At 44.5% G+C, this 24,714-nt stretch overlaps 1 protein-coding gene across 1 annotated transcript; it reads right to left on the bottom strand.

The window, feature by feature from the left end:
• Positions 1–21,607: 21,607 nt before the first annotated feature.
• LOC141622286 (uncharacterized) lies at positions 21,608–23,807 on the bottom strand. Its single transcript, XM_074438333.1, has 2 exons — positions 22,412–23,807; positions 21,608–22,238 (listed from the first exon to the last, which is right to left on the bottom strand). Exons 1-2 carry the CDS (start codon positions 23,724–23,726, stop codon positions 21,673–21,675), a joined length of 1,881 nt encoding a protein of 626 aa, XP_074294434.1. The 5' UTR covers positions 23,727–23,807; the 3' UTR covers positions 21,608–21,672.
• Positions 23,808–24,714: the final 907 nt, after the last annotated feature.

The following is a 24,714-nucleotide window of genomic DNA, read 5'->3' as shown; positions in this document are numbered from 1 at the left end:
TCCCTGTTTCTTCACATCACACCAAAACGAACCCTCTACGTGCTCGTATACGTAGACGATATTATTGTCACAGGCCCGAATCCTACTCACATCACTGAGTTCATCACCCACATTTCCAACAAATTTTCTCTCAAAGACCTTGGACCTCTATCCTACTTCTTAGGCATAGAGGTCACTCCCACAAAAACCGGTATCCATCTTAACCAAACCAAATACCTATCGGACCTTCTTCATAAATATAATATGCATGAATGCAGGCCCGCTACAACACCCATGGTAACTCATCCTCCCCTCCTTAAAGAACCAAATGCACCCATCGAGAATGAAAGTGACTATCGTTCAATTGTTGGCAGTTTACAGTACCTTTCACTCACAAGACCGGACATTGCATATTCTGTTAATAAGCTCGCCCAATTTTTAACGCACCCTACTTCCACTCATTGGGCTGCCCTTAAGCGTCTCCTCCGCTACCTTAACGGCACCCTTCACCTCGGCATTCAGCTCACCAAATCGTCCCCATTATGCCTTCATGCCTTCTGTGATGCTGACTGGGGTGGTGACCCAACCGACTACGTGTCCACAACGGGTTACATTGTTTACTTAGGTCGCAATCCTATTTCATGGTCATCTCGCAAACAATGCGCTCTATCTCAATCTTCCACTGAAGCTGAATTTCGTGGTATTGCGAACACAACCTCCGAAGTTCTATGGCTAACCTCCCTTCTCTCTGAACTCGGTGTTAAGGTTACTAAAGCTCCTACAATTTATTGCGACAACTTGAGTGCGACTCATTATTCTGCCAATCCCGTCTTCCACTCAAGAATGAAACATCTAGCACTTATATTTCACTTTGTCAAGGAACAAATACGTCTGGGCTCCATTCGTATACAGCATATTAACGGTAATGACCAGCTAGCAGACTGCTTGACCAAGCCCATGCATAAGCCTCGTTTTCTCACCTTGTCTTCCAAGATTGGTCTCCGTCTCCGACCGTCCATCTTGAGGGGGAATGTCAATCATAACAAATCATTAGTCAATGATCCTCCAATCAATCCAACGTGAATCAAGGAATTGATTTAGTCAATTGTTTATATTAGGAATTGTATATATTGTTAGCATTATTCTCTCCTACTTTCATGTTATTTGTTATCCTAATTCTAGCTATGTAATTAGTATATAAACCTTGTAATCATAGTTAACAATTTGCAATTCATAAATACATTTCATTATCTTATAGTATGTAAGGTATTCCAAGTTCTCAATTGCATCAGGAATAGGCCCTTTAAGTAAATTGTTCGACAAATCGAGATATTTCAGTGACTGTTTGAGTAATGAGTTATTACTAGTGTTGAACAACCACTGAAAACTTGAGAAACTATTAAAACCGTTTCCGGAAAGGCTAATGACGCGAAGATTAGCAGATTGAAGAAATGATGATGATGATGATAGAGGCGGTGTAGAAAGTTGACAGTCGTCCATTTTGAGAACCTCTAACAAAGGGAGACTGCCAATGATCCGAAACCAATCTTTAACCATGCTAAGATCGGTACCACGTAGGTTAAAGTCTCTCAATGAAGTTAGCCGTGAAAGCCAATTTAAACTGTTGGCAGAAAGCCCGTTATTATTACTGAGATCAAGAGATGTTAGACGGGTAAGATTGGCAAGTTGATGGGGTATGTTCCCACTGAAGCCAGAGTCAGCGAGGTTAAGGTAGACTAGGTTGATGAGGGAGCCAATGGAACTTGGTATAATCATGCCATTGAAATAATTTGAGCTAAGATCTAAGTATTTAAGATGCTTGAGCTCACCAAGGGAAGGACTTAAAGTCGGACTATCCAAGCAACCCCATTTTTTATCATCTGTATCCCCACTGAGACGAAGCCCGACGACATGACCCGACTGATTGCTGCAGGAGACGCCCTTCCATGTGCAGCAGTCTGGTTTATTTGGATTTCCCCATGAAGACATCAACCCACAATTATCGGACTGAATGTGGTGTTTGAATTTGAGCAAAGCATCTCGTTCTTGATTGATGTAGGTAATGTTTTTATGGTAAACATAATTGGTTTTACCGACACTGCAACTCGCAAACAAGGATATCACAAGACAACAAAGTATTAAGAAACAAGCAGGGAGTGTTGTGATGGTTTGAGAATGGCGTATCATTGTGGATAAAGATGGTCAAAATAATCAAAATTTAAATACACAATGAAGATTACGCTTATTAATCTACTTATACTGCTACTTCATAATTTCATATCAGCATCTATTTCCTCGAAATATCTAAGGAGCATTACTCTTAAGAGTTGTTGACGTTTTATTTGGGTTAAAGGCTTTTGAAAAATCAAAACATGATACAATAAAATTGGGTAGCTTGGCCCTCGAAAGGTAGGATAAGTATCAATGCTTAAAGAGAGAAAGACCTCTACTAATAGTTCCAAAGACCCAAACTGATGCAAGTCATCCTTGACAAAGACGTTCCATTGTCCTACTTTTCAAATTAGCTTGGCCCTCGAAAGGTAGGTTGATATGACTTCATTACTGGTCAGTAAACAACTTCATTCAGCTGCGAAGTTAGGCGGGGTTAGCTATCACAGTCGTACACTGAACTTTACTATTGATTATTACAAACTAGGCTGGTAAAAAATGATCTACCTTGCTTATTTATAAGGTTCTGAACTTGAAAACTTTTATTAGAGATCACGCTAACACAAACAACCTTCATAAGTTCAGGACTAGACTCGTTTGACACAATTTGCCTTTCGATCAAAGAATGAGCAAGGCGAGTGAATCACTGATCACACAATTAAGCTTCAATTCATTGACCAGGTTGGGAGTATTAACAATATCTTCTCCATATCAGCAAATAATGGACCAAATCAATCAACCAACAAGGCAATCAATTAGTCCCTAAAATCAAGCAATTAAGAGTTGCATTATCATTGTAAATATAGGAAGATTTATTATTAGCCTTAAAGTATTGTTGCCCGGCTTCGCCCGGGCTACCTCTACTTATCATTAAATTTTGATTTCATTAAATAAAATTACTTAAAGTTGCATATCCTATAAATTTATCATTAATATATTTTTCTATGACATATCTTAAAGTTACGATAAATAAATTTTGAGATAAAATTTATTCAACATCGTCGCACCATTTTCAAACGCTCCATCAACCCCTCAACTAGACCCATCACCACCATGTTCAACCACGAAATTGTCGTTCCCAACCCACACGAAAACGCTGCACCCCGTCTCACCATTTTTTTTTCAATTTGATGTTTATAAATTTCGATTTTATAATGCACTACCGAGTATTACTGCAACAAACCAGCTAACTAATTCAAGACACGTCAGCAAGTTGTTGAGAAGTTAGTTGCAAGTGGTTATTAGAAATAATAAAGTTGTTACTACTCTTTACTATAAATAGCAAGCTGTATTCTTTGTGAAAATTCATTCATTGATTGTAAATCATTTCCTTGCTCTTCTACAAACTCTCTGTAATTCTCTCTCAATTTTCCTCTTTAATCAATACAATTTGTTCAAGAATTTCTCCTTTAATTTGCCCCAATTTGTGTATAGAATTTCCGATTTCAATATGAAATCCTGAATTCTGTTACAATTGGTATAAGAGACTCTAGTATTAACAATAATATTTAGATATAGTAAATATATTAGATATTATTCAATGTAAATATAGTTAGCTTATTCCCCAAGTATGTAATCTTTGTAACCTAGCTAACACCTCCCTATAAATACTTGTATTCCTTTAACAGTAAATACACATTCATTCAAAACCCTCAATCTCATATCTTATATGGTATCTTCGAGCTCAAATCGATCCGCCAAAAATCTTCTCAAAACCCGCAGCCGCCCCACCTTTAAACGCCAAACACCACTCCTCTTCCAACTCTCATCCTCGACCATGACAAACACTCACCAAGACACCATCGTCCGCAACCCTCACGATGCCAACGAACCACTTGTCTCGCCCAACCTCACTCATTGCGTCAAATTGACACCCACAAACTACACCACATGGTTCTTCCAACTCACCAATATTTTCTTTGGTTTCAGTTTGCTCGGGTTCCTCGATGGGACCAACCCCGCTCCATCGCCAACCGTCGTTGGTGCTGACAAAACCGAAAAACCAAACCCCTCCTATCTTTCATGGCTTAAACAAGATGGGTTGATTTTAGGAGCCCTTATGGGTACCCTATCATCAACCGTCCAAGCCCTCATAATCCGTGCTAAAACCTCTAAAGAAGCATGGGATATTTTAGCGCAAACCTACGCAAACCCTTCGCGTGCGCATATTATGCAATTAAAAGACCGTCTAGACTCAATTGTCAAAACCTCTAACCAATCCATAACCGAATACATGAACACCATGAAATCGTGTATCGGCCAACTAGCATTGATGGGTAAAATAATTGACCCCGAAGACATTATTTCCAAAGTCCTTAAAGGCCTAGACTATAAAACCTTTAAACCCGTCATCGACACCGTTAGAGCACGTGACAACCCAATTTCATTTGAAGCACTCCATGAAAAATTACTCCAACATGAACTTTTACTCAAACAACAACAACCCGACACCGATATTTTCAATCCCACGGCCAATGCCGCGTATCGTCCCAACCAATACAACAACCAACGTCAAAACAACTACAATAACAACCGTTATCAACCCAACAACAACACCAATTTCACCCGCCAACCCGCTGCCCCATACACCTCAAACCCGAACCCGAGACCCTTCAAGGGCCGCTGCCAATGGTGCCGTCAAGTCGGCCATGTAATCGCTGATTGCCCTCTCTTCCGCAAGCTCTTCCCCACCATCACCTTTCCCGAGCCTCCAACCCGCCAACACCAACAACCACAAGCTCATTCTGCCACCACTGCCGCTGCTGCACCGCCACCCAACAACCAGTATCTTCTTGACAGTGGAGCCTCCAACCATGTCACCAACGACCTCGACACATTGGCCTTCCACTCTCCCTATTTCGGCAATGATGACCTTATTATTGGTGATGGTACGGGTCTCGACATCGCTAATATAGGTAAGTTTCAATTATCAACCCTTCAATTCAACAATGTTTTACATGTTCCAAAGATTTCTAGAAAAATTATCTCAATATCCCAATTGTGCAAAGACAATAATGTTGATGTTATTTTCTCATCTAATTTTTTTGTTGTTAAGGACAAATTGACGGGATCGACGATACTCCAGGGCCAAGCTAGAGATGGAATCTACGAGTTGAGCCCATCGTCTCCAACCGCGAATTTAATTAAGAAAGGCTCATCTCCTATTTCATGGCATCATAAATTAGGCCATCCTACTTTTGATGTAATGAAAACTATCAATAAAAGTTTACCATTTAGTTTATCAAATTTTTCTTCCTGTGATGCGTGCAATATTAGCAAGAGTACCAAATTACCATTTGCAACAAATTCATTCGCAACAACCGCTCCACTCGAACTCATTTACTCGGACCTTTGGACTAGTCCCGTTCTCTCATACGACCATTACAAATATTATGTGATATTCGTTGACCACTTTAGCAAATATACTTGGCTTTTTCCGTTAAAACGAAAATCCGACACAACCAAAGTATTCCTTCAATTTAAAGCACTTGTTGAGAAATACTTTCAAAAACCAATTATTCAATTCTTTTCCGACAATGGAGGCGAATTCAAAAAACTTACCCATGATTTACTCGATAATGGAATTAGTCATTTTACTTCTCCTCCGCATACACCCGAACATAATGGTTATGCTGAACGGAGACACCGTCACATTGTAGAAACGGGCTTAGCCCTACTCGCTCACGCCAAAATGCCAACCACCCTATGGCCGTTTGCTTTCAACACCGCTACCTATCTCATTAATCGCCTTCCAACCCGAACACTACAAGGTCAGACTCCATACTTCAAGCTACATAATAAACCTCCTAATTATACAAAACTACATAATTTTGGATGCCTATGCTATCCCTGGCTTCGACCATATACACGACACAAACTCGAATATAGGTCGACTCCATGTATTTTCGTAGGCTATTCCTCTACTCAAAGTGTGTTCCATTGTTTTGAACCAAAAACCAATCGCATCTATACATCGAGACATGTCAAGTTTGTTGAAGATACTTTCTCTTACACTCAATTACTCACCTCTGCCTCACCCAATAACACCAACACCGATCCAAACGATTGGTGTCCGCTCATCATACCCATTATCCCTACTCACTCTCCACCCGTAACAAACACCACCCCTCCACCTGACCCTCGGCCACGCCCTCCCATAACCCAAGTTTATCACCGTCGACCTCCTCCTGTCCAGCCCTCACACCCTACACCCGAACCCACCACACCCTCCCCTGCCATCCCACAAACCCCTACCTCTACCTCACAACCCGTAACACCCACCCCTGTCACCCAACATACCTCTGCCTCCACCACACCGCCCCCTCCTCCACCTCCACCACCACCTCCTCCCAAACGCACTGTTGTCACTCGCCTAGACAACAACATTAGAAAACCCAATCCCAAATACATCCAAAACACCTCCAAATATGCCCATCTCGCTCATACATCCGCATCACCCAACGCTCTTCCCAAAACCGTCAAACAAGCTCTCATTATACCTCCATGGCGAAACGCGATGCAAGAAGAATTTAATGCCCTCGAGAAAAATAAAACGTGGACTTTAGTTCCGCGTCAACCATCTCAAAATGTCATAGGTTGTAAATGGGTCTATCGCATTAAGTATAATCCCGATGGTTCTCTAAAACAACACAAAGCTCGCTTGGTCGCAAAAGGATTTCATCAACGACCTGGCATTGACTACACAGAAACATTCAGTCCTGTAGTCAAACCCACCACCGTCCGTCTTATTTTATCCCTTGCTGTTAGCAATTCATGGACCCTACGACAACTCGATGTCAATAATGCATTCCTTCAAGGAACTTTAACCGACAATGTTTTTATGAGTCAACCACAAGGTTTTGTTGACACCTCTAAACCGGATTTTGTATGTCAACTAAACAAAGCCATTTACGGTCTAAAACAAGCTCCTCGAGCCTGGTACACGGAGCTCAAAACCTTTCTAGTTTCTTATGGTTTTAAACAATCAATTTCCGATTCATCTTTATTTATTTATACAACCAAAACTACTCGCATATTTATGCTAGTCTATGTAGATGATATTATTATTACTGGCCCTAACCAAACTCATTTACAAACTCTTATTACCGACCTCTCAAAACGATTTTCCCTCAAGGATCTTGGACCACTCTCCTACTTCCTTGGCATTGCAGTCACACCAAACCCCGACGGTCTTCACTTAAATCAGTCCAAATATGTCCATGACCTCTTAACAAAATACCACATGGACAATGCGAAACCAATCACTACCCCCATGACACCCGACGTGCACCTCACTAGGGAAGACAACAAACCAATTCAAAATCACCCCGACTATCGCGCCATCGTTGGGAGCTTACAATATCTCTCTCTTACCAGACCTGACATTGCCTTTACTGTCAATCGGTTAGCTCAATTTCTTCATCATCCCACCGATACTCATTGGTCTGCTCTCAAACGTCTCCTTCGTTACCTTCAAGGGACTCAACACCATGGCATACAACTATACTCCAAAAACCCGCTCTGTCTACACGCCTTCTGCGATGCTGACTTTGCTGGAGACAAAGACAACTACATTTCAACCACCGGCTATATTCTCTACCTCGGACGTAATCCTATAATATGGTCCTCCAAAAAGCAACGTGGTCTCTCTCTCTCAACTACTGAGGCCGAATTTCGAGCTGTCGCTTCCGTCACAACTGAATTACTCTGGCTACGAAATCTTCTCACTGAACTTCACTTCCAAGTCACGCGACCACCTGCTATCTACTGCGACAACCTGTCAGCTACCATGTACGCAAAGAATCCGGTTTTTCACTCTCGCATGAAGCACATGGCCTTATCCTTTCACTTTGTTCGAGAGCAGCTTCATCAAGGCTCTATTCGAATTCAGCACATTGCCAGTACCGATCAACTAGCTGATGCTCTCACCAAACCCCTGCACAAGCAACAATTTCTTATTCTACGAGACAAGATTGGTCTACTTCCTCCGACGTGCATCTTGCGGGGGCGTATTAACAATAATATTTAGATATAGTAAATATATTAGATATTATTCAATGTAAATATAGTTAGCTTATTCCCCAAGTATGTAATCTTTGTAACCTAGCTAACACCTCCCTATAAATACTTGTATTCCTTTAACAGTAAATACACATTCATTCAAAACCCTCAATCTCATATCTTATATCTAGGGTCCTGAATATCTTTTTTCTTTCTGTTCATTGCCGCCATTAACAAAGCTTTGAAAAACTTGCGTCACCATTATTGCACTGGCGAAGCTTACTGTTCTCCAATTATCTGCACAAATGGATGAAAGGTTGGGATCAATTGAGCAACAATTACAACAGCAGCATGATCTCCAACAACAACAACAGCAAAACATGGTGGAACTGGGTATTCAGCTGCGGGAATTGATTAACAGGCTTCCTATCTTGCCAACTCCGCCAAGAAATCATGAAGCTAGAAACCATGAAAACAACAATGATGGTAATCATCCTAGAACTTTCAATCTTGTACCTAAATTGGAATTTCCTGTTTTTGATGGTAGTAACCCTAGGATTTTGGTAAAAAAATGCAAGAGATACTTTGAATTGTGTAAAGTGGTGGAGAATCAGAAAGTATGCATGGCTTCTTTGTATATGGTGGGTAAGGCCGAATCTTGGGTGCACAGTTATATGACCATAAGACCAAATGTGGAATGGGATGATTTTGTAATGGATCTGTGTGCTCGATTTAAGGAAAATTTGGGTAGCAATGTGGTAGAAGAGTTCAATAAATTGCAGCAAAAAGGGTCTTTAGAGGATTATCTTGATGCCTTTGAAAATCTGAGAGGGTTGATGTTACAAAGAAATGCATTGTTGCCTGAAAGTCATTTCTTGGATAGTTTCATTGGAGGATTGAAACCCATGGTTAAGCCCTTTGTGAGAGCTTTGAAACCAACAACCATGGCAGAGGCAGTGGAATTAGCAAGGTGTCAAGAGGAGAGTTTGGCTGCAGCTAGAACCCTGGGCAACAAATCAGAGATAAACCCTAATAGGCTTACCAGCCAAGGTTTTAGCAGGAACCCTGCAACCAGTTTTCAGAATAACACTAATACCAGATTTTCACAACCATTTCAAAGATCAACCCAAGGTTTAACTAATCAAAGACCCACTAATTTCAAAAAATTAACACCTGCTGAAGTGGATGATAAAAGGAAGAAGAATTTGTGTTTTCAATGTGATGAGCCATATCTTCCAGGGCACAAATGCAAGGGTAGGCTCTATAATATGGTGTTAGTTCCTATGGATTTAGAGGACGAGGAAGGAAGTACAAATGATAATATGGATATCCCTGAATTCACTGAAAAAAAATGAAGGTGTGATTGAAGAATTTGGGGAAGAACGGCCCGTGATATCCCTGAATGCGATCTCTGGTCATACTTCCTACCAAACTATGAGAGTACAGGGCAAAGTCAAGCATAATGCTGTCCATATTCTCATTGATTCAGGAAGCACACATAACTTCTGTGATGAAAATATTGCACAGAAGCTTGGATGTAAGATCACATCCTCATATCCACTAGAAGTTTCTGTTGCGAATGGAGAAAAGATTGTTACTACAAAGGTATGCAAAGGGTTCAGGTGGCAGCTACATGGGGTTGAATTTACAACTGATGTGATAATTGTGCCTTTAGGTGGGTGTGAAATGGTGTTAGGAGTCCAATGGCTCTCATCTTTGGGGCCAGTGATATGGGATTTTGATCAATTGAGGATGGAATTCATGTATCAAGGGAGGAGGGTGATCCTTAGGGACATCACAAATGGAAGTCTGAAATGGATATCTGGGAGGAAGTTGACTGCTGAAATGAGTAAAAGGGAAGGACATGACAGTGGTCAGTTCTTTGCTATTCAAGTGAAACCAAAGTCATCAGCAGCACCACCAGTATCAGCACAAGATCAGGTAGGTATCTCCTCTGCCTGCTGAAATTCAAAAAGTTTTACATGAATTTGAGGACATATTTCTTGAACCAAAAGTATTACCACCCTATAGGAATCATGACCATAGGATTCATCTTAATCCTGGAGTATCACCCATAAATGTTAGACCATATAGATATCCTGTGGTGCAAAAGAATGCTATTGAAACAATCACTAAAGAAATGTTGGAAGCTGGTGTTGTTCAGCCCAGTCAAAGTCCATTTTCCTCTCCTGTTGTCATGGTTAAGAAAAAAGATGGCACATGGAGGTTTTGTGTGGATTATAGGGAGTTAAACAAGAGTACTGTTAAGGATAAATTCCCTATTCCAGTTATTGATGAACTGCTGGACGAATTACAAGGTTCTTGTATATTTTCAAAAATTGATTTGAGGTCTGGTTATTGGCAAATTAGAATGCATCCTGAAGATATACAGAAGACTGCTTTTAGAACTCATGTAGGGCATTATGAGTTTGTAGTAATGCCTTTTGGCCTTACTAATGCCCCTTCAACATTTCAGAGTTTGATGAACTCTATTTTCAGTGAGCATTTAAGAAAGTTTATATTGGCGTTTTTTGATGACATATTGGTTTATAGCCCTGACATTGCATCCCATACTATTCATTTGAGGGCCACATTGGAAATTCTAAGACAACACCAGTTGTTTGCTAAGATGAGTAAGTGTAGCTTTGGGGTTGATCATGTGGAATATCTGGGACATATAGTGTCTGCTGCAGGGGTAGCTACTGACCCTACCAAAATACAAGCAATGCTGAAATGGCCACCTCCTAAATCAGTTAAAGAACTCAGGGGATTTTTGGGTTTAACTGGCTGTTACAGAAAGTTCATTAGGAATTATGGGATCATCAGCAAACCCCTAACTAATTTAGTCAGAAAAAATGCATACATATGGAACCATGAAGCAGAAATGGCTTTTGAATCCTTGAAGCAAGCCATGATAACAGCTCCAGTTCTTGCCTTACCAGACTTCAGTTCTCAATTTGAGGTGGAGACTGATGCTTCTGACATTGGCATAGGAGTTGTGTTAGGCCAGAAGGGTCATCCTATTGCTTTTATAAGCAAAGCCCTGGCTGATAAACATAAGGCCCTATCAACATATGAAAAAGAGCTGCTGGCTTTGATATTAGTTGTGGACAAATGGAGACCTTATTTGGTTGGCCAACACTTCATAATCAAAACTGATCACTTCAGTTTGAAATACTTGTTGGGGCAGAAAATAACCAGTTCTTTTCAGAGCAAATGCCTGCCAAAATTAATGGGATTGGATTATGAAGTGCAATACAGGAAGGGGAAGGAGAACACAGTGGCTGATGCTCTTTCTAGAGTGGAAGGGGCTGAATTATTGTCCATACTGGTGTCTCAAGTGAGGTATGATCTCTTACAAAGAATCAAGGATAGCTGGCAAGCCCCTGAGTTGATACAATTAATTACAGACTTGCAAGATAATCCTGCTGCAAGCACCAAATTCCAATGGCAGGATGGTCAATTGGTTAAAAAGGGAAGGTTGGTTATAGGTCCTGACTCTGACTTAAGGTCAGAAATCTGTTCTTTAATGCATAATTCTGCTCTTGGGGGACATTCTGGTGTCCATGCTACATATATGAGGATGTCAGAACTTTTCTACTGGAAAAATATGAAGAAGAGTGTGAGGAAGTGGATTAAAGAGTGTGGGGTGTGCCAGCAGAACAAACCTCTATTGCAGTCACCTGCTGGACTTCTACAACCATTACCAATACCTGAGGCAATTTGGGTAAACATTTCTATGGATTTTATAGAAGGACTCCCTAAGTCACAAGGGAAGGACACAATCTTGGTTATAGTAGACAGATTGAGTAAGTATGCCCATTTCCTATTGCTTACCCATCCTTTCAGGGCTTCTGATGTGGCAAAGGTGTATTTGGATCAAGTCTTCAAACTACATGGGAATCCCAAGTCAATAGTGAGTGACAGGGACAAGATCTTTACAAGCCAATTCTGGCAGGAACTCTTCAAACTACAAAAAGTGGACTTACTAATGTCCTCTGCTTATCATCCTCAAACAGATGGGCAATCAGAGGTAGTTAACAAATGTCTTGAGACATATCTTAGATGCATGACAGAAGAAAGACCTAAGGATTGGGCACAATGGGTGCCATTGGCTGAATGGTGGTACAACTCTAATTTTCACTCTGCCATAGGAACAACCCCTTATGAAGTGGTATATGGGCAATCACCTCTGATGGGGCATATTTTGCACCGCTGACCAAGTCAACACATTAGACAAGGTCAAAGATATCCACAGCAAGTCAACGACTTAGACAACCTAGCCGATGCAGCCCATCGGCCTGTCAGCCTGGGTCCCGGCATGCCAACCTGCCAGCCGGGGCACATATCCGCGTACTCATATCCAAGACCCCTCGGCGGTGGGTCAACAGAGCCCGCCGGCCAGCCATAGGTCCCTCGGCCGAGGGGTAGATCAGTCTTTCCACCTGCTAGCCACTTGGCCACTTGGCCACTACGTGACAAAAGGTGAAGTCTATAAATACTCCTCAACCTTCATTGAGGAAAGCATCCAATCCAGAAATACACAACTTAACCTAAATACACTATTCATCTGGTATAATCTTCCTTATCTCTCTACAATATATTCCTAGCCAATTAGCATACAACTTATACATCTAAGTTTACTGACTTGGGCGTCGGAGTGGGTACGCTTGGCTCAAAGCCAAGCCCTCAGTTCGTTCATTGTTGCAGGAGAGGCCGAGAGGAACGATTAAGACCAAGGGAGAATCCAACTCACGACATCATTCAACAAGCCACGGGTGGTAACTATACTTGCTCTGGAATTATACCCGGAACAATTGGCGCCGTCTGTGGGGAAGCGCATACTAAAAGCTTTACAAAATCCCTTAAAAACACAAAACAAAAACCCACCCAAAAAGCCGAGAAGATGTTGAAACAGCAAGAGGTGTTCGTAACCGACGAGCCCCTCCACCCAGATGATACCTTCAACAATTTTGGAGTCATGCAGCCCTCCACCGGCGGAGTAATCCAACCGGAGTTCGGGATGCCAATAACACCAGATGCGCCGCTGCCCGCCCAACCAAGTCACCCTCATGGGACATGTGGTTGACGTGGCATTACTGAAGCAACTTCTGGACCTCATCGGTAGTACGTCGGCTCACACTGTCACACCGACAAGAGCGGCGGAACCCGCACAGGAGACCAGGGCCCAGAATGTGACTCCAAGAGACTTGAATGGAGCACTAGAAGAAGTTGGCCCTGTCAAAACGCCGGAGGAGCCCAGAATGCAAGTGATGGACATAAGTCCTGACCGCACTCGCGGGAGGACAACGTCACCGCAGCAGCCACGAGGCCTGCCCCGGAGGAATGAAAGAAGTCCGACTCACCAGAGCCGGAGAAGAAGAAGCCCGTCTCGCCAGAGTCAGGGAAGAAGCCCTTCTCGCCACGGGGAGAAGAGCCGAACTAGGGACGTGAGGAGCCGATCGCCGCGTGCCGTTCGACACGTGGTCAGACAGCCCCTCAACGACTACGTCCTAGAAATCCCGTTGCCAACTAAGCTAAAGTTGCCACCCATATCGTACTCAGGAGAAGGCGACCCATCCGACCACGCGGAGGCTTTCGAGTCCCACATGTCGGTATGGGAACAACCTGATGAGGTCTGGTGCCGTGTCTTCCCAACGACCTTGCAGGGGATGGCACAAAGCTGGTACAAAGGACTCCCCGACGGATCGATATACGGGTATGGCGACCTGAGAGAAAGATTTTTGGCCCAGTATTCCTGCAATAAGAGGAGGGCCGTCGAAACATCAGACCTCCTGACTATCAAGCAGGAGGGCGGCGAGACTCTCCGAAGCTATGTGAAGAGGTTCGACGCCAAGGTTCAGCAAGTTCGGGATCTGAACAGCGAGCTGGCCGCCTTCGCGCTGATGAAAGGTCTCCCAAGAGGGGACTTAAAAAATGAGCTCATCAAGTGCGGCGGCCAAAGATTAGACTCCGCCAGGAAGATGGCCGACCAAGCCATTAAGGTGGAGGACTACCACAAGACCTGGGTAGGCCCCAGCGAGGCCGAGCACTCAGAAAAGAAGAGCCGCCGGGAGGACAACCCGGATGAAAGACGCCGTGACAACAATGGGTCACGGTCCGATGAACGACGCCGTGAGAATAATAGGTCACGGTCTGATAAATCTGCCAGGAAATAGGACTCGGCGGGCGCCGAGTGGAGTTCGGGAACGTACCACCAGAGGCGGTATGATAATAAGACCCCTCTCGTTGTGTCGCCCGAAGTCTTCGCCCGAGCAAAACGAGGGCCGGAAGTGGGAGAGACCCCCAAGCCGAAGAGTGACGGTGACACGAGCCAAGATCTGTGAGTACCACGCCACACCGGCCATTTAACCAACGACCGCCGACATCCGAAGAATGCCATTGAAGAGCCGATCCTAAGGGGAGCCTCGGCAAGTACGTCGCCAAAGGCCAAAAGACCGATGCCAGCAGTTCAGATAGGAAATCCGTCTTCGAACGGATAGGAGTGATCCACGTTGTCATCGGGGGTAATGAGAACGGAGGGTCCGCTCATGGATACAAGCGGCACTTGAACGAACTATACCAGGCCATCAACTTTGTGCCCAAAGACACGACGACCCCGCTTCCAACATCCCCGATATGACTATTGGAAGGAAGGACTACGAGGGAGTCGTCTCTCCTCATAGCGACCCGCTTGTAGTCAATTTGGACATATCCAACCACCTGGTCAAGAGATGCCTGATTGACACGGGTGCCTACACGAACATCATGTTCAGGGAGTGCTTCCTCAGCCTCGGTCTGAAGGTCAAAGACTTAAGCCCCTGCACTAGTCCACTGTACAGCTTCTCTGGGGCCGGCCTAGTACCGCTCGGGTCAATCAGCCGCCGATGATGTTCGGCCGAGGGAATGCGGCCAAAAATCTCCTAGCCGAGTTCGTGGTCATTGACGGCTCGTCCGCCTACAACGCCCTCATAGGCGAGTCACCCCGAGCGAGGCCGACGCAAGATGTCCATCCGGCCCCGACACCGATGTATGTCTCGGACCGGGGGAAGCGCATAAGCTCGTCTCCAAAGACGAGAATGACGAGGTGGTCAACGTCCGGATAGGCCGCCGAGGATGCAACATGCAATCCCTCAAAGTGGCAAAGAAATCGAGAGAAGGGAAAAGCCCATCCTTACAACAGAGGGCGACCTCATGGATGCAACTAGCGGCTGACTGGGAAGGTGAGCCCTTGATGAGCCATTAAAACGCTGGGAATCTCGGATGTAATTTTTGTAGCGGCGGAGGTGTCCGAAACAGCTATGGGCACCCCGACGCATGTTTTCATCTGAATAAAAATCGCCCAAGTCTTTCGTCGAAGAATTCGCTTTCCCCGCGGTCGCTAGAGAACAAACAGACGCCGACTCACACTGTCATATCGACAAGAGCGGCAGTCTCCATCAAGAAGCAGGCGCCGACTCACACTGTCATATCGACAAGAGCGGCAGTCTCCATCAAGAAGCAGACGTCGACTCACACTGTCATATCGACAAGAGCGGGAGTCTCCATCAAGAAGCAGGCACCGTCGCAGTCACTCCAAGTAGTAGACGCCACGGCAGTCACCCAAAGAGGTATGACGCCGTCGCAGTCACTCCAAGTAGTAGACGCCACGGGAGTCTCCGTCAAGAAACAGACGCCGTCACAGTCACTCCAAGTAGTAGACGCCACGGCCGTCACCCAAAGAGGTGTGACGCCGTCGCAGTCACTCCAAGTAGTAGACGCCACGGGAGTCTCCATCAAGAAGCAGGCACCGTCGCAGTCACTCCAAGTAGTAGACGCCACGGCAGTCACCCAAAGAGGTATGACGCCGTCGCAGTCCTCCAAGTAGTAGACGCCACGGAGTCTCCGTCAAGAAACAGACGCCGTCGCAGTCACTCCAAGTAGTAGACGCCACGGCCGTCACCCAAAGAGGTGTGACGCCGTCGCAGTCACTCCAAGTAGTAGACGCCACGAGAGTCTCCATCAAGAAGCAGACGTCGGCTCACACTGTCATACCGACAAGAGCGGCAGTCTCCATCAAAAAGCAGACGCCACGGCTCACACGGTCATACCGACAAGAGCGGCATGCACCCTAAGGAAGCAGACACTGCGACGGTTATAACCAGCGCGGTTGATACTCGCTGAAACGATCAAAATGCCTTGGAAGCGTTAACACAATTGAGACACGCACTCTAGACTGCCTCGGCCAAGCCTAGGCGGGAACAAAAGAGACTCAATTAATAACGGAAGGAGACAACCCAGACAAAGACGGAGACGCTAAAAGGGCAGTCGAAGCTCAAATACTAGCGCAAGGAAAAGAAGTGAAGTAAAAACGAACTCTTATTAAATATATTCAACGAATTACAAGAAATTACAAGGATAAGCCAAAAGACAAAAGGTTACAGATGTTATCTCCCTATGTCCGTTGTTGCTCGCCATCAGCAGTGGCAGCGGCACTTTCTTCGATGGGTAACCCAAAGCGGCTCCTTGCGGCCTCGGCTTGGCGGCCTCGGCTTTAGCCTCGGCAGCCTTAGCCGCTTTTGCCCGCTTGGCTTCCTCCTGGGCCTCTTTAGCCTTCTCAGCCAGAGCTGCCTTCTCAGCGGCCGCCTCCTTCTCTGCCTTTGCCCTCACCGCCTCTTTGGCCTTCTCCACCACGGCCTTCTCCTTGACTTCGAGCTTGTCATCAAGCAGCTTGTCATATCTGTCCCACGGAAAGGAACCATCAAGAGGGAAGAGCTCCTCAATCACTTCCCTAGCAGCTCCTTCGGCTAAATCCCGAATTCAAAGACACATGTTAGGGAGCATGACGGTTTGGAGCATCTCAATGTCCTTCTCCTTTTGCCTAATGACGGCATCTCCGATCCGAACCACCTCCGCCCCGGCCTTAAACAGTCCCCGGATTCATTCCTCTCGCGGAGGTAGAGGTCGGCGTGCCTCTCGAACAAGTGTACACTTCCCCAAAGCCTTAGCGGCTTCACGCCGCCTCGGCCTTGGTTCTCTCAAGAAGGACCTCCTTTTCAACGTCCCGCCTAAGTTTTCTTTCACCCAAGAGCGCCCTCTCAAAGCATCCCCCTAAGCCTCTGCTCGTTGAGAAGATCCCGCTTTGCCTTCGCGGCCACCTTCTTAGTGGCATTAAGCTCAAAAGCGGATTGAGCCAAGGCCTTCTCCTGCTCTACGATACGAGCACCGGTAAGACCGTTCCACCTCGCCAGCTCCTTGATGAGCACCGTGCCTTCATCTATGAGTTGGGAGAAGGAAACCTTCGGGATGAGGAAACAAGTGGTGACATTTTGATCACCTACCCGTAGGGAGAGGGAAACCTTCTCGGGATGAAGGGACAAGTGGTGACATTTTGATCACCTACCAGAGGCCGGGAGAGGGAAACCTTCGGGATGAAGGGACAGCGGTGACATTTTGATCACCGGCTGCGCACTGGGGAGAAAACCTTCGGGATGAAGAGTTCACGGTGACGTGTTGATCACCAGCCCGCACGAACTCCCCTCCACTTGTCGCCCAACAGAGCGGCGGACGATCGCGGCCGATCTACAAAATTGAAAGTAAGCATAAGTATCGACATGCGCGGACATGCCGAAGAGCTCTGTCACGAGCAGCGCCTAAGGAACCGCTAAATACGAAGCCACGAAAGAACAATACCGTGCTTGGCCTTCTTGGCCGAAAGGCGCGTCCCCTCGTCAGCAGCAGAATCAACGGTCGCGGTAAAGGCCGTCTGCTTTCTTTTACGGACAAGGGGCGACCCCTCCTCCTCGTCGGAGTCATCCCCGTTGGAGATACACACGATCTCCACCGTCTTCTTCTGAACAGGGGGGATGGAAGGCGGAGCCGGTGTCGACGCCACCACCGCCGAGGACTTCGTTTTTCGCGTGTGGCGCGGCACGTTACTAACAACCTTCGCCTGGGTCTCCACCGCACTCAAGCTTTTCAGCCGCTGCTCTATGAGATCAGTCGGCGACCTCCTGAGGTCATTGGGGAGAGCTTTGGGATGTAAGTTAGCAACGGTCTTATCTTTGTTCAGTCCCATTCTCCGGAGGATATCCTCAGACAGGTCCGGTCCAAAATGGCCTGCGAAGGAAACGAAGCAAGAGTTAAGTAGAAGAAATAAATCAAAGTTCAAAAACACAATGAGAACGGTGAAGGGCCTCACACCGACCCCACTCACCCTGCGCTAGGGCCGGTATGAGGCCGACATGGCAAAGCGGCTCATCCTGAAGAATGATCTGCGTTGGAGGAATCCATCTTTTCGGCAGCCCACCCTTGTCTACCTCAAAAAGCCGCATTGCCAGCCTCTCGTCCTCCGAGAGAAGAACCCTGCCAAAGATCCATTTTGAGTTTCTTCCGGAGACCCATCCGTCATGCTCCGCCTTAGTCTCACACCGCAAGTTAACTTGATGCTGAAAGGAGCAGGGCAGCGGATAGTCGTCCGGCACCTTAACGTACACCCACCGACCCTGCCAGCCCTTGCAAGAGGAAAGTTTGTCAGCAGAGACATAACCCTTCTCCGTGTGCACACTGTGCCAACTGGCGCGGCCGGAGAATGACGGCCGGAGGTAATGAAGTCGGCGAAATAAGTTCACCGTTGGGGCCTCCCCCTTGAAGAGACAAAGCCAGACAAACCCGATTATGGTCCTCATGGCCAACGGGTGCAATTGGGCAACGGCAACGTTCATGGCCTTAAGGATGGCCACAACATATCCATTCAGCGGAAACCGGAGCCCGTACTCCAAATGTCGCATATATACGCCCGGTGTGGCCGGTGGAGGGCAACAGACGGCCTGGCCCTCCTCAGGGATAACAATCTTGTATCCCCTGCCGAAGAAGAAGTGGCCCTCGAAAAATTTCTCACCGGAAGAGCTAGCCAACTTATGGGCCCAAACTCGGTCAACGCGTGCCTTACAGGCGAGGCCGTGATCCATAACGTACCGTCTCACGGTATTAGGACAAGCCTCCTCAGCATCATCACCAAAATCGTCCGCGTCATCATCGACATCAGAATCATCCTCCCATTCCTCCAGAATCCGAGGATCGACTTCGGGAGAAGGAGACCTAGGGCCCGGCTTACTAGGCCCGGCGTCAGCAGAAGACATGTTTACGATGAACTTACAAAGTTAAAAATTGGAAAGTTTGTTTGTTTACCTTGAAGAAAACGCTCGCCGGAGTAACAACTATGGAAATTAGAAGACAAAGAAACCCTTGGAAGTTTAGAGAGAAGAAAATTTTGAAGAATGAAATTGGTGGGCAATTTCACGGGCAACCGCCCTATTTATAGGAAAAGCCCATGAAGCGGACCAATCGTAGAATGACCCCATGAAGCGTCAACCAATCAACGTGCGGACACGTGTCGGACATGCAACCACGGGATGTCAATCGTTGCAACAATTGTGTCAATCAATGCAACAGTGACCAAACGTCTTCAACACGCCTATTCAAATCTCTCCGCCTATTCACCTTCCTCAACAAATTCCCAAGCATGCTCTCCGCCGGCCACATGATCGACCAAGCCGGACACCGCCGGCCGGGGCAATCAAAAATAACCGGCCTCTCAACCCCCGGTCTCGGCCAGCGTCCCTTTCTTATCCACATCGGATGCCCAATACACATCCATGTGGAGGGGGATATGGTACGGCCTAAGAAAGACCAGGCAGAGGCAAAAGAAGCCGCCGCAGAAGAAGCCGATGCCGAAAATTTTCTACAAACTACTTGCGCAGAATATACGCTCGTACGTACATCGGAGCCCATACCACGGCATAGACTACGCCTGGGGCAAATTGATGGGGCATATTCTCACGCACCGACCAAGTCAACACATTAGACAAGGTCAAAGATATCCACAAGAAGTCAACGACTTAGAAAACCTAGCCGATGCGACCCATCGGTGCAGCGACTGGTCCCGGCATGCCAACCTGCCACCAGGGGCACATATCCGCGTACTCATATCCAAGACCCCTCGGGTGGGTCAACAGAGCCCGCCGCCGCCAGCCATAGGTCCCTCGGCCGAGGGGTAGATCAGTCTTTCCACCTGCTAGCCACTTGGCCACTTGGCCACTACGTGACAAAAGGTGAAGTCTATAAATACTCCTCAACCTTCATTGAGGAAAGCATCCAATCCAGAAATACACAACTTAACCTAAATACACTATTCATCTGGTATAATCTTCCTTATCTCTCTACAATATATTCCTAGCCAATTAGCATACAACTTATACATCTAAGTTTACTGACTTGGGCGTCGGAATGGGTACGCTTGGCTCAAAGCCAAGCCCTCGCCTGCGTTCATTGTTGCAGGAGAGGCCGAGAGGAACGATTAAGACCAAGGGAGAATCCAACTCACGACATCATTCAACAAGCCACGGGTGGTAACTATACTTGCTCTGGAATTATACCCGGAACAACCTCAATTGCATTTTCCCTACATCAATGGTGATAGTGCAGTAGCTGCTGTGGATAGAAGCTTGAATGCCAGAGAGGAATGCATTCAGATGCTAAAATTCCATCTGAAACGAGCTCAGGATAGGATGAAGAATCAAAGTGATAAACACAGGTCTGACACAGAATACCAGTTGGGAGAATTGGTGTATGTCAAACTACAACCATATAGACAACAATCAGTAGTCTATAGGAGTTGTCAGAAGCTTGCACCAAGGTACTTTGGGCCATTTGAGGTGTCTGCAAAAATTGGCAAGGTGGCTTATAGGCTGAAGTTACCTGAGCAGTCCAAAATTCACCCTGTGTTTCACGTTTCTCAGTTAAAGAAACACCATGGTGTTGTGCCTGTTATTAGTGTTGTCCCTACTTTGGATGACAATCTGCAACTAAGGGCAGAGCCTGTAGCTATTTTGGAGAGAAAAATGGTGAAGAAAGGCAATGCTGCTGCTGTGTATTTTCTAGTACAATGGTCTAATGGCAATGCTGAGGATGCTACATGGGAGTTGTCAGCTGATTTCATGAAGAGATTCTCTGCATTTCCGATATCTTAAGCTTGAGGACAAGCTTCATTTGAAGAGGAATGTATTGCAACAAACCAGCTAACTAATTCAAGACACGTCAGCAAGTTGTTGAGAAGTTAGTTACAAGTGGTTATTAGAAATAATAAAGTTGTTACTACTCTTTACTATAAATAGGAAGCTGTATTCTTTGTGAAAATTCATTCATTGATTGTAAATCATTTCCTTCCTCTTCTACAAGCTCCCTGTAATTCTCTCTCAATTTTCCTCTTTAATCAATACAATTTGTTCGAGAATTTCTCCTTCAATTTGCCCCAATTTGTGTATAGAATTTCCGATTTCAATATGAAATCCTGAATTCTGTTACAATTACTAAGTAGTTTACCTATTGATGCCACTATAGGATTTAGGAACAATACAATAAAACCAACAAGCTACATTGATATTGACTGAACATCTAATAAGTTAACAATATGAGGTACATCACGACTCTTGAATGTTATTATGACTTCAACAATGCAATATGTTGCAAACGGTCGAGTACATATTAAACTTGAGAATTCCTCCGAAATCTGGCTAAGTATACAACAACAGTTACATAAATCTTGTCTATAATGTGATCAAGGAACCGGAAATAGGCATGTCTCCACGAATTTTTCAGAGTCAACGTGCCGCAAAATATCCAAAATCCGGTATAGATTCCAATCCCAATGCTCACGTACAATCCAGGATAGATTTTATCTTTGTCATGTTCATCGTCTCCTCCAACTTGTTCATTTGATAAACTGCCGGCTTCTTCGCAACTACCATTGAACTCATCCGTACGAAGATTAGGATTACCTTGAAAAGCCTCAATAGGATCAAACCAAAAATTTGACATATAGTATTTTGGCATTGAGCCTGATAAATTATTGTAAGAGAGATTAACGTAGGCCAGAAACTCCGTACTTCCAATACAGGGGATATCTCCGCTCAAGTTGTTGCTTGACAAATCAAGGTATTCGAGGTACTTGAGGTTTGCCATTGAAGTGGGAATGGTACCCTCAAGTTGATTATTAGAGAGATTGAGATATGAAAGCGAAGATTCTCCTCCTAAGAAACTTGGAATGGGACCTGAGAGAAATTACAAGTGATTGTCTCTATAATAAATATGTCCTTCGTCCAATGATAAACATTTTCATTACTGAAATTGCAGATTATGATGGTCACACATAACACAAAAAAATAAAAAAGAACAAAAGTTTATCAATAGATAAATAAACTTTATTTCATGATGATGCACATACCTGACAGTGAATTGTTTGAGAGATCCAAGTGTATAAGAACCTGGAGATTTCCAATTGCACCAGGAATAGTACTTGAGAGTGAGTTCTGAGAGAGATCGAGATGCTCTAGGAATTTTAAGTTTCCAATTGCATCAGGAATACTTGAGAGTGAGTTCTGAGAGAGATCGAGATGCTCTAGGAATTTTAAATTTCCAATTGCATCAGGGATTTTACTTGAGAGTGAGTTCCCAGAGAGATCGAGGTATTCAAGAAATTTTAAATTTCCAATTGCATCAGGAATTTTATTTGAGATTGAGTTCCCCCCGAGATCAAGGTGTGTAAGAAATTCTAAGTTCCCTATTGCATCAGGAATCGTACTTGAGAGTGAGTTCTGAGAAAGACGAAGGTATGTAAGTTTTCTCAAGTTCCAAATTGCATCAGGAATAGGCCCTTGAACATAATTAAACGACAGATCAAGATGTTCCAGTGATGAGTAATTACTAGTGTTGAACAACCACTGAAAAATTGAGGAACTACTAAAATTGTTTCCGGAAAGGCTAATAACGCGTAGATTAGCAGAGTGAAGAATTGATGATGATGATGATGATGATGATGATGATGAGGGTGGCATAGAAAGTTGACAGCCGTCCATTTTGAGGACCTCTAACAAAGGGAGACTGCCAATGATACTAAACCAATCTTGAGCCTTGCTAAGATCGGTATCAAGTAGATTAATGTCTCTTAACAAAGTTAGCCGTGAAAGCCAATTTAAACTCTTGGTAGAAAGCCTGTAATTATAACTGAGATCAAGAGAGGTTAGACTGGTAAGATTTCCCAGTTGATGGGGTATATTCCCACTGAAGCCAGATTCGGAGAGGTTGAGGTAAACTAAGTTAACAAGGGAGCCAATACAACTTGGTATATCCATGCCGTAGAAACCGTTTGAGCTAAGATCTAAGTATTTAAGATGCTTGAGCTCACCAAGTGAAGGACTTATAACTTGACTATACAAGCAATAACCCTCTTGATATGGAGCCCCACTGAGATTAAGCCCGGTTACATGACCCGACTGATTGCTGCAGGAGACACCCTTCCATGTGCAGCAGTCTGGTGTGTTTGGAGTTACCCATGAATCCAGCAACCCACATTCATCAGATTGAATGTCATGTTTGAATTTGAGCAAAGCATCTCTTTCTTGGTCAATACAAGTAACATTTTTACGACGAGCAACAACGGTTGTGCCGACATTAAAAGTGGCACAGAATGATAGGACAAGCAAAGAAAGTAGAAAGAGATGGGCAGGGGTTGTTTTGATGATTTGATGATGCCAATTCATTGTCGAAAAAGATGATTAGATAATAATAGGCAAATAAATGGTGGTGTAGTTTGCAACCTTTGCTGGCTTACTGGTACTAGTAGTAGTAGACATGATTTCTTTTTTTGTTGAAAATTCAAGGGAGCATTAGCGTGTGTTGACTTGACTGCTTACTAGTAAATACCATTTTGTGGTGTAGTTTGCAATCAGTTATCACTCTCTTTACTTAAACCAATGACTGTTCAACTCCCTTCATATGAAGCCCCACTAAGATTAAGCCCGATTACATGACCCGACTGACTGCTGCAGGAGACACCATTCCATGTACAGCAGTCAGGTGTGTTTGAATTACCCCAAGAGGACAGCAACCTACAATAATCGTAGTGAATGTGGTTTTTGAATTTGAGCAAAGCATCTCGTTCTTGGTCAATACAAGTAACATTTTTACGACGAGCAACAACGGTTTTTTCGACATTACAAATTGCTAATAATGGTAGGATAAGCAAACAAAATAGAAAGAGAGAGGCAGGGGATGTTTTGATGATTTGACGATGCCAGTTCATTGTGGACAAAGATGATTAGATAATAATAATGGGTTTTTTGTCAAAAACTACCTTATATTTAGAGGTATTTGTAAAAAAACTACCTTATATTATTTTTCTTGTTTTAAACTACCTTTGTTTTCTCTTTTCTTGGTCAAAAACTACCTAAGCTCACAATATGACGAGATTTGATCGATTTAGCGACATTAACCTATCTCACATGACTCTGTTAACATCAAACAACAATGATCAGCCGCATAAAAACCATAATTTAACTTCACCTGACCAAGATTTATGTTTTTCACATTTCAATAATAACTACGAGCATCTACTAAAATTAAGCGTAAGTACATCACGACTTTCCAAAATTTGGTCTAGGCATGATTTAAACATTAAAGAGTCGTATGAGATAGTTTAAAGCCGAAAAACTAACCAAATTTGTCTATACTCTTAGCATAGGTAGTTAT

This window comes from Silene latifolia, chromosome X, assembly GCF_048544455.1.
Source record: "Silene latifolia isolate original U9 population chromosome X, ASM4854445v1, whole genome shotgun sequence".
In the NCBI taxonomy this organism is placed as follows: Eukaryota; Viridiplantae; Streptophyta; class Magnoliopsida; order Caryophyllales; family Caryophyllaceae; genus Silene; species Silene latifolia.
Note: the sequence above shows the minus strand (reverse complement) of the source record. Positions and strands in the feature narration are given on the sequence as shown.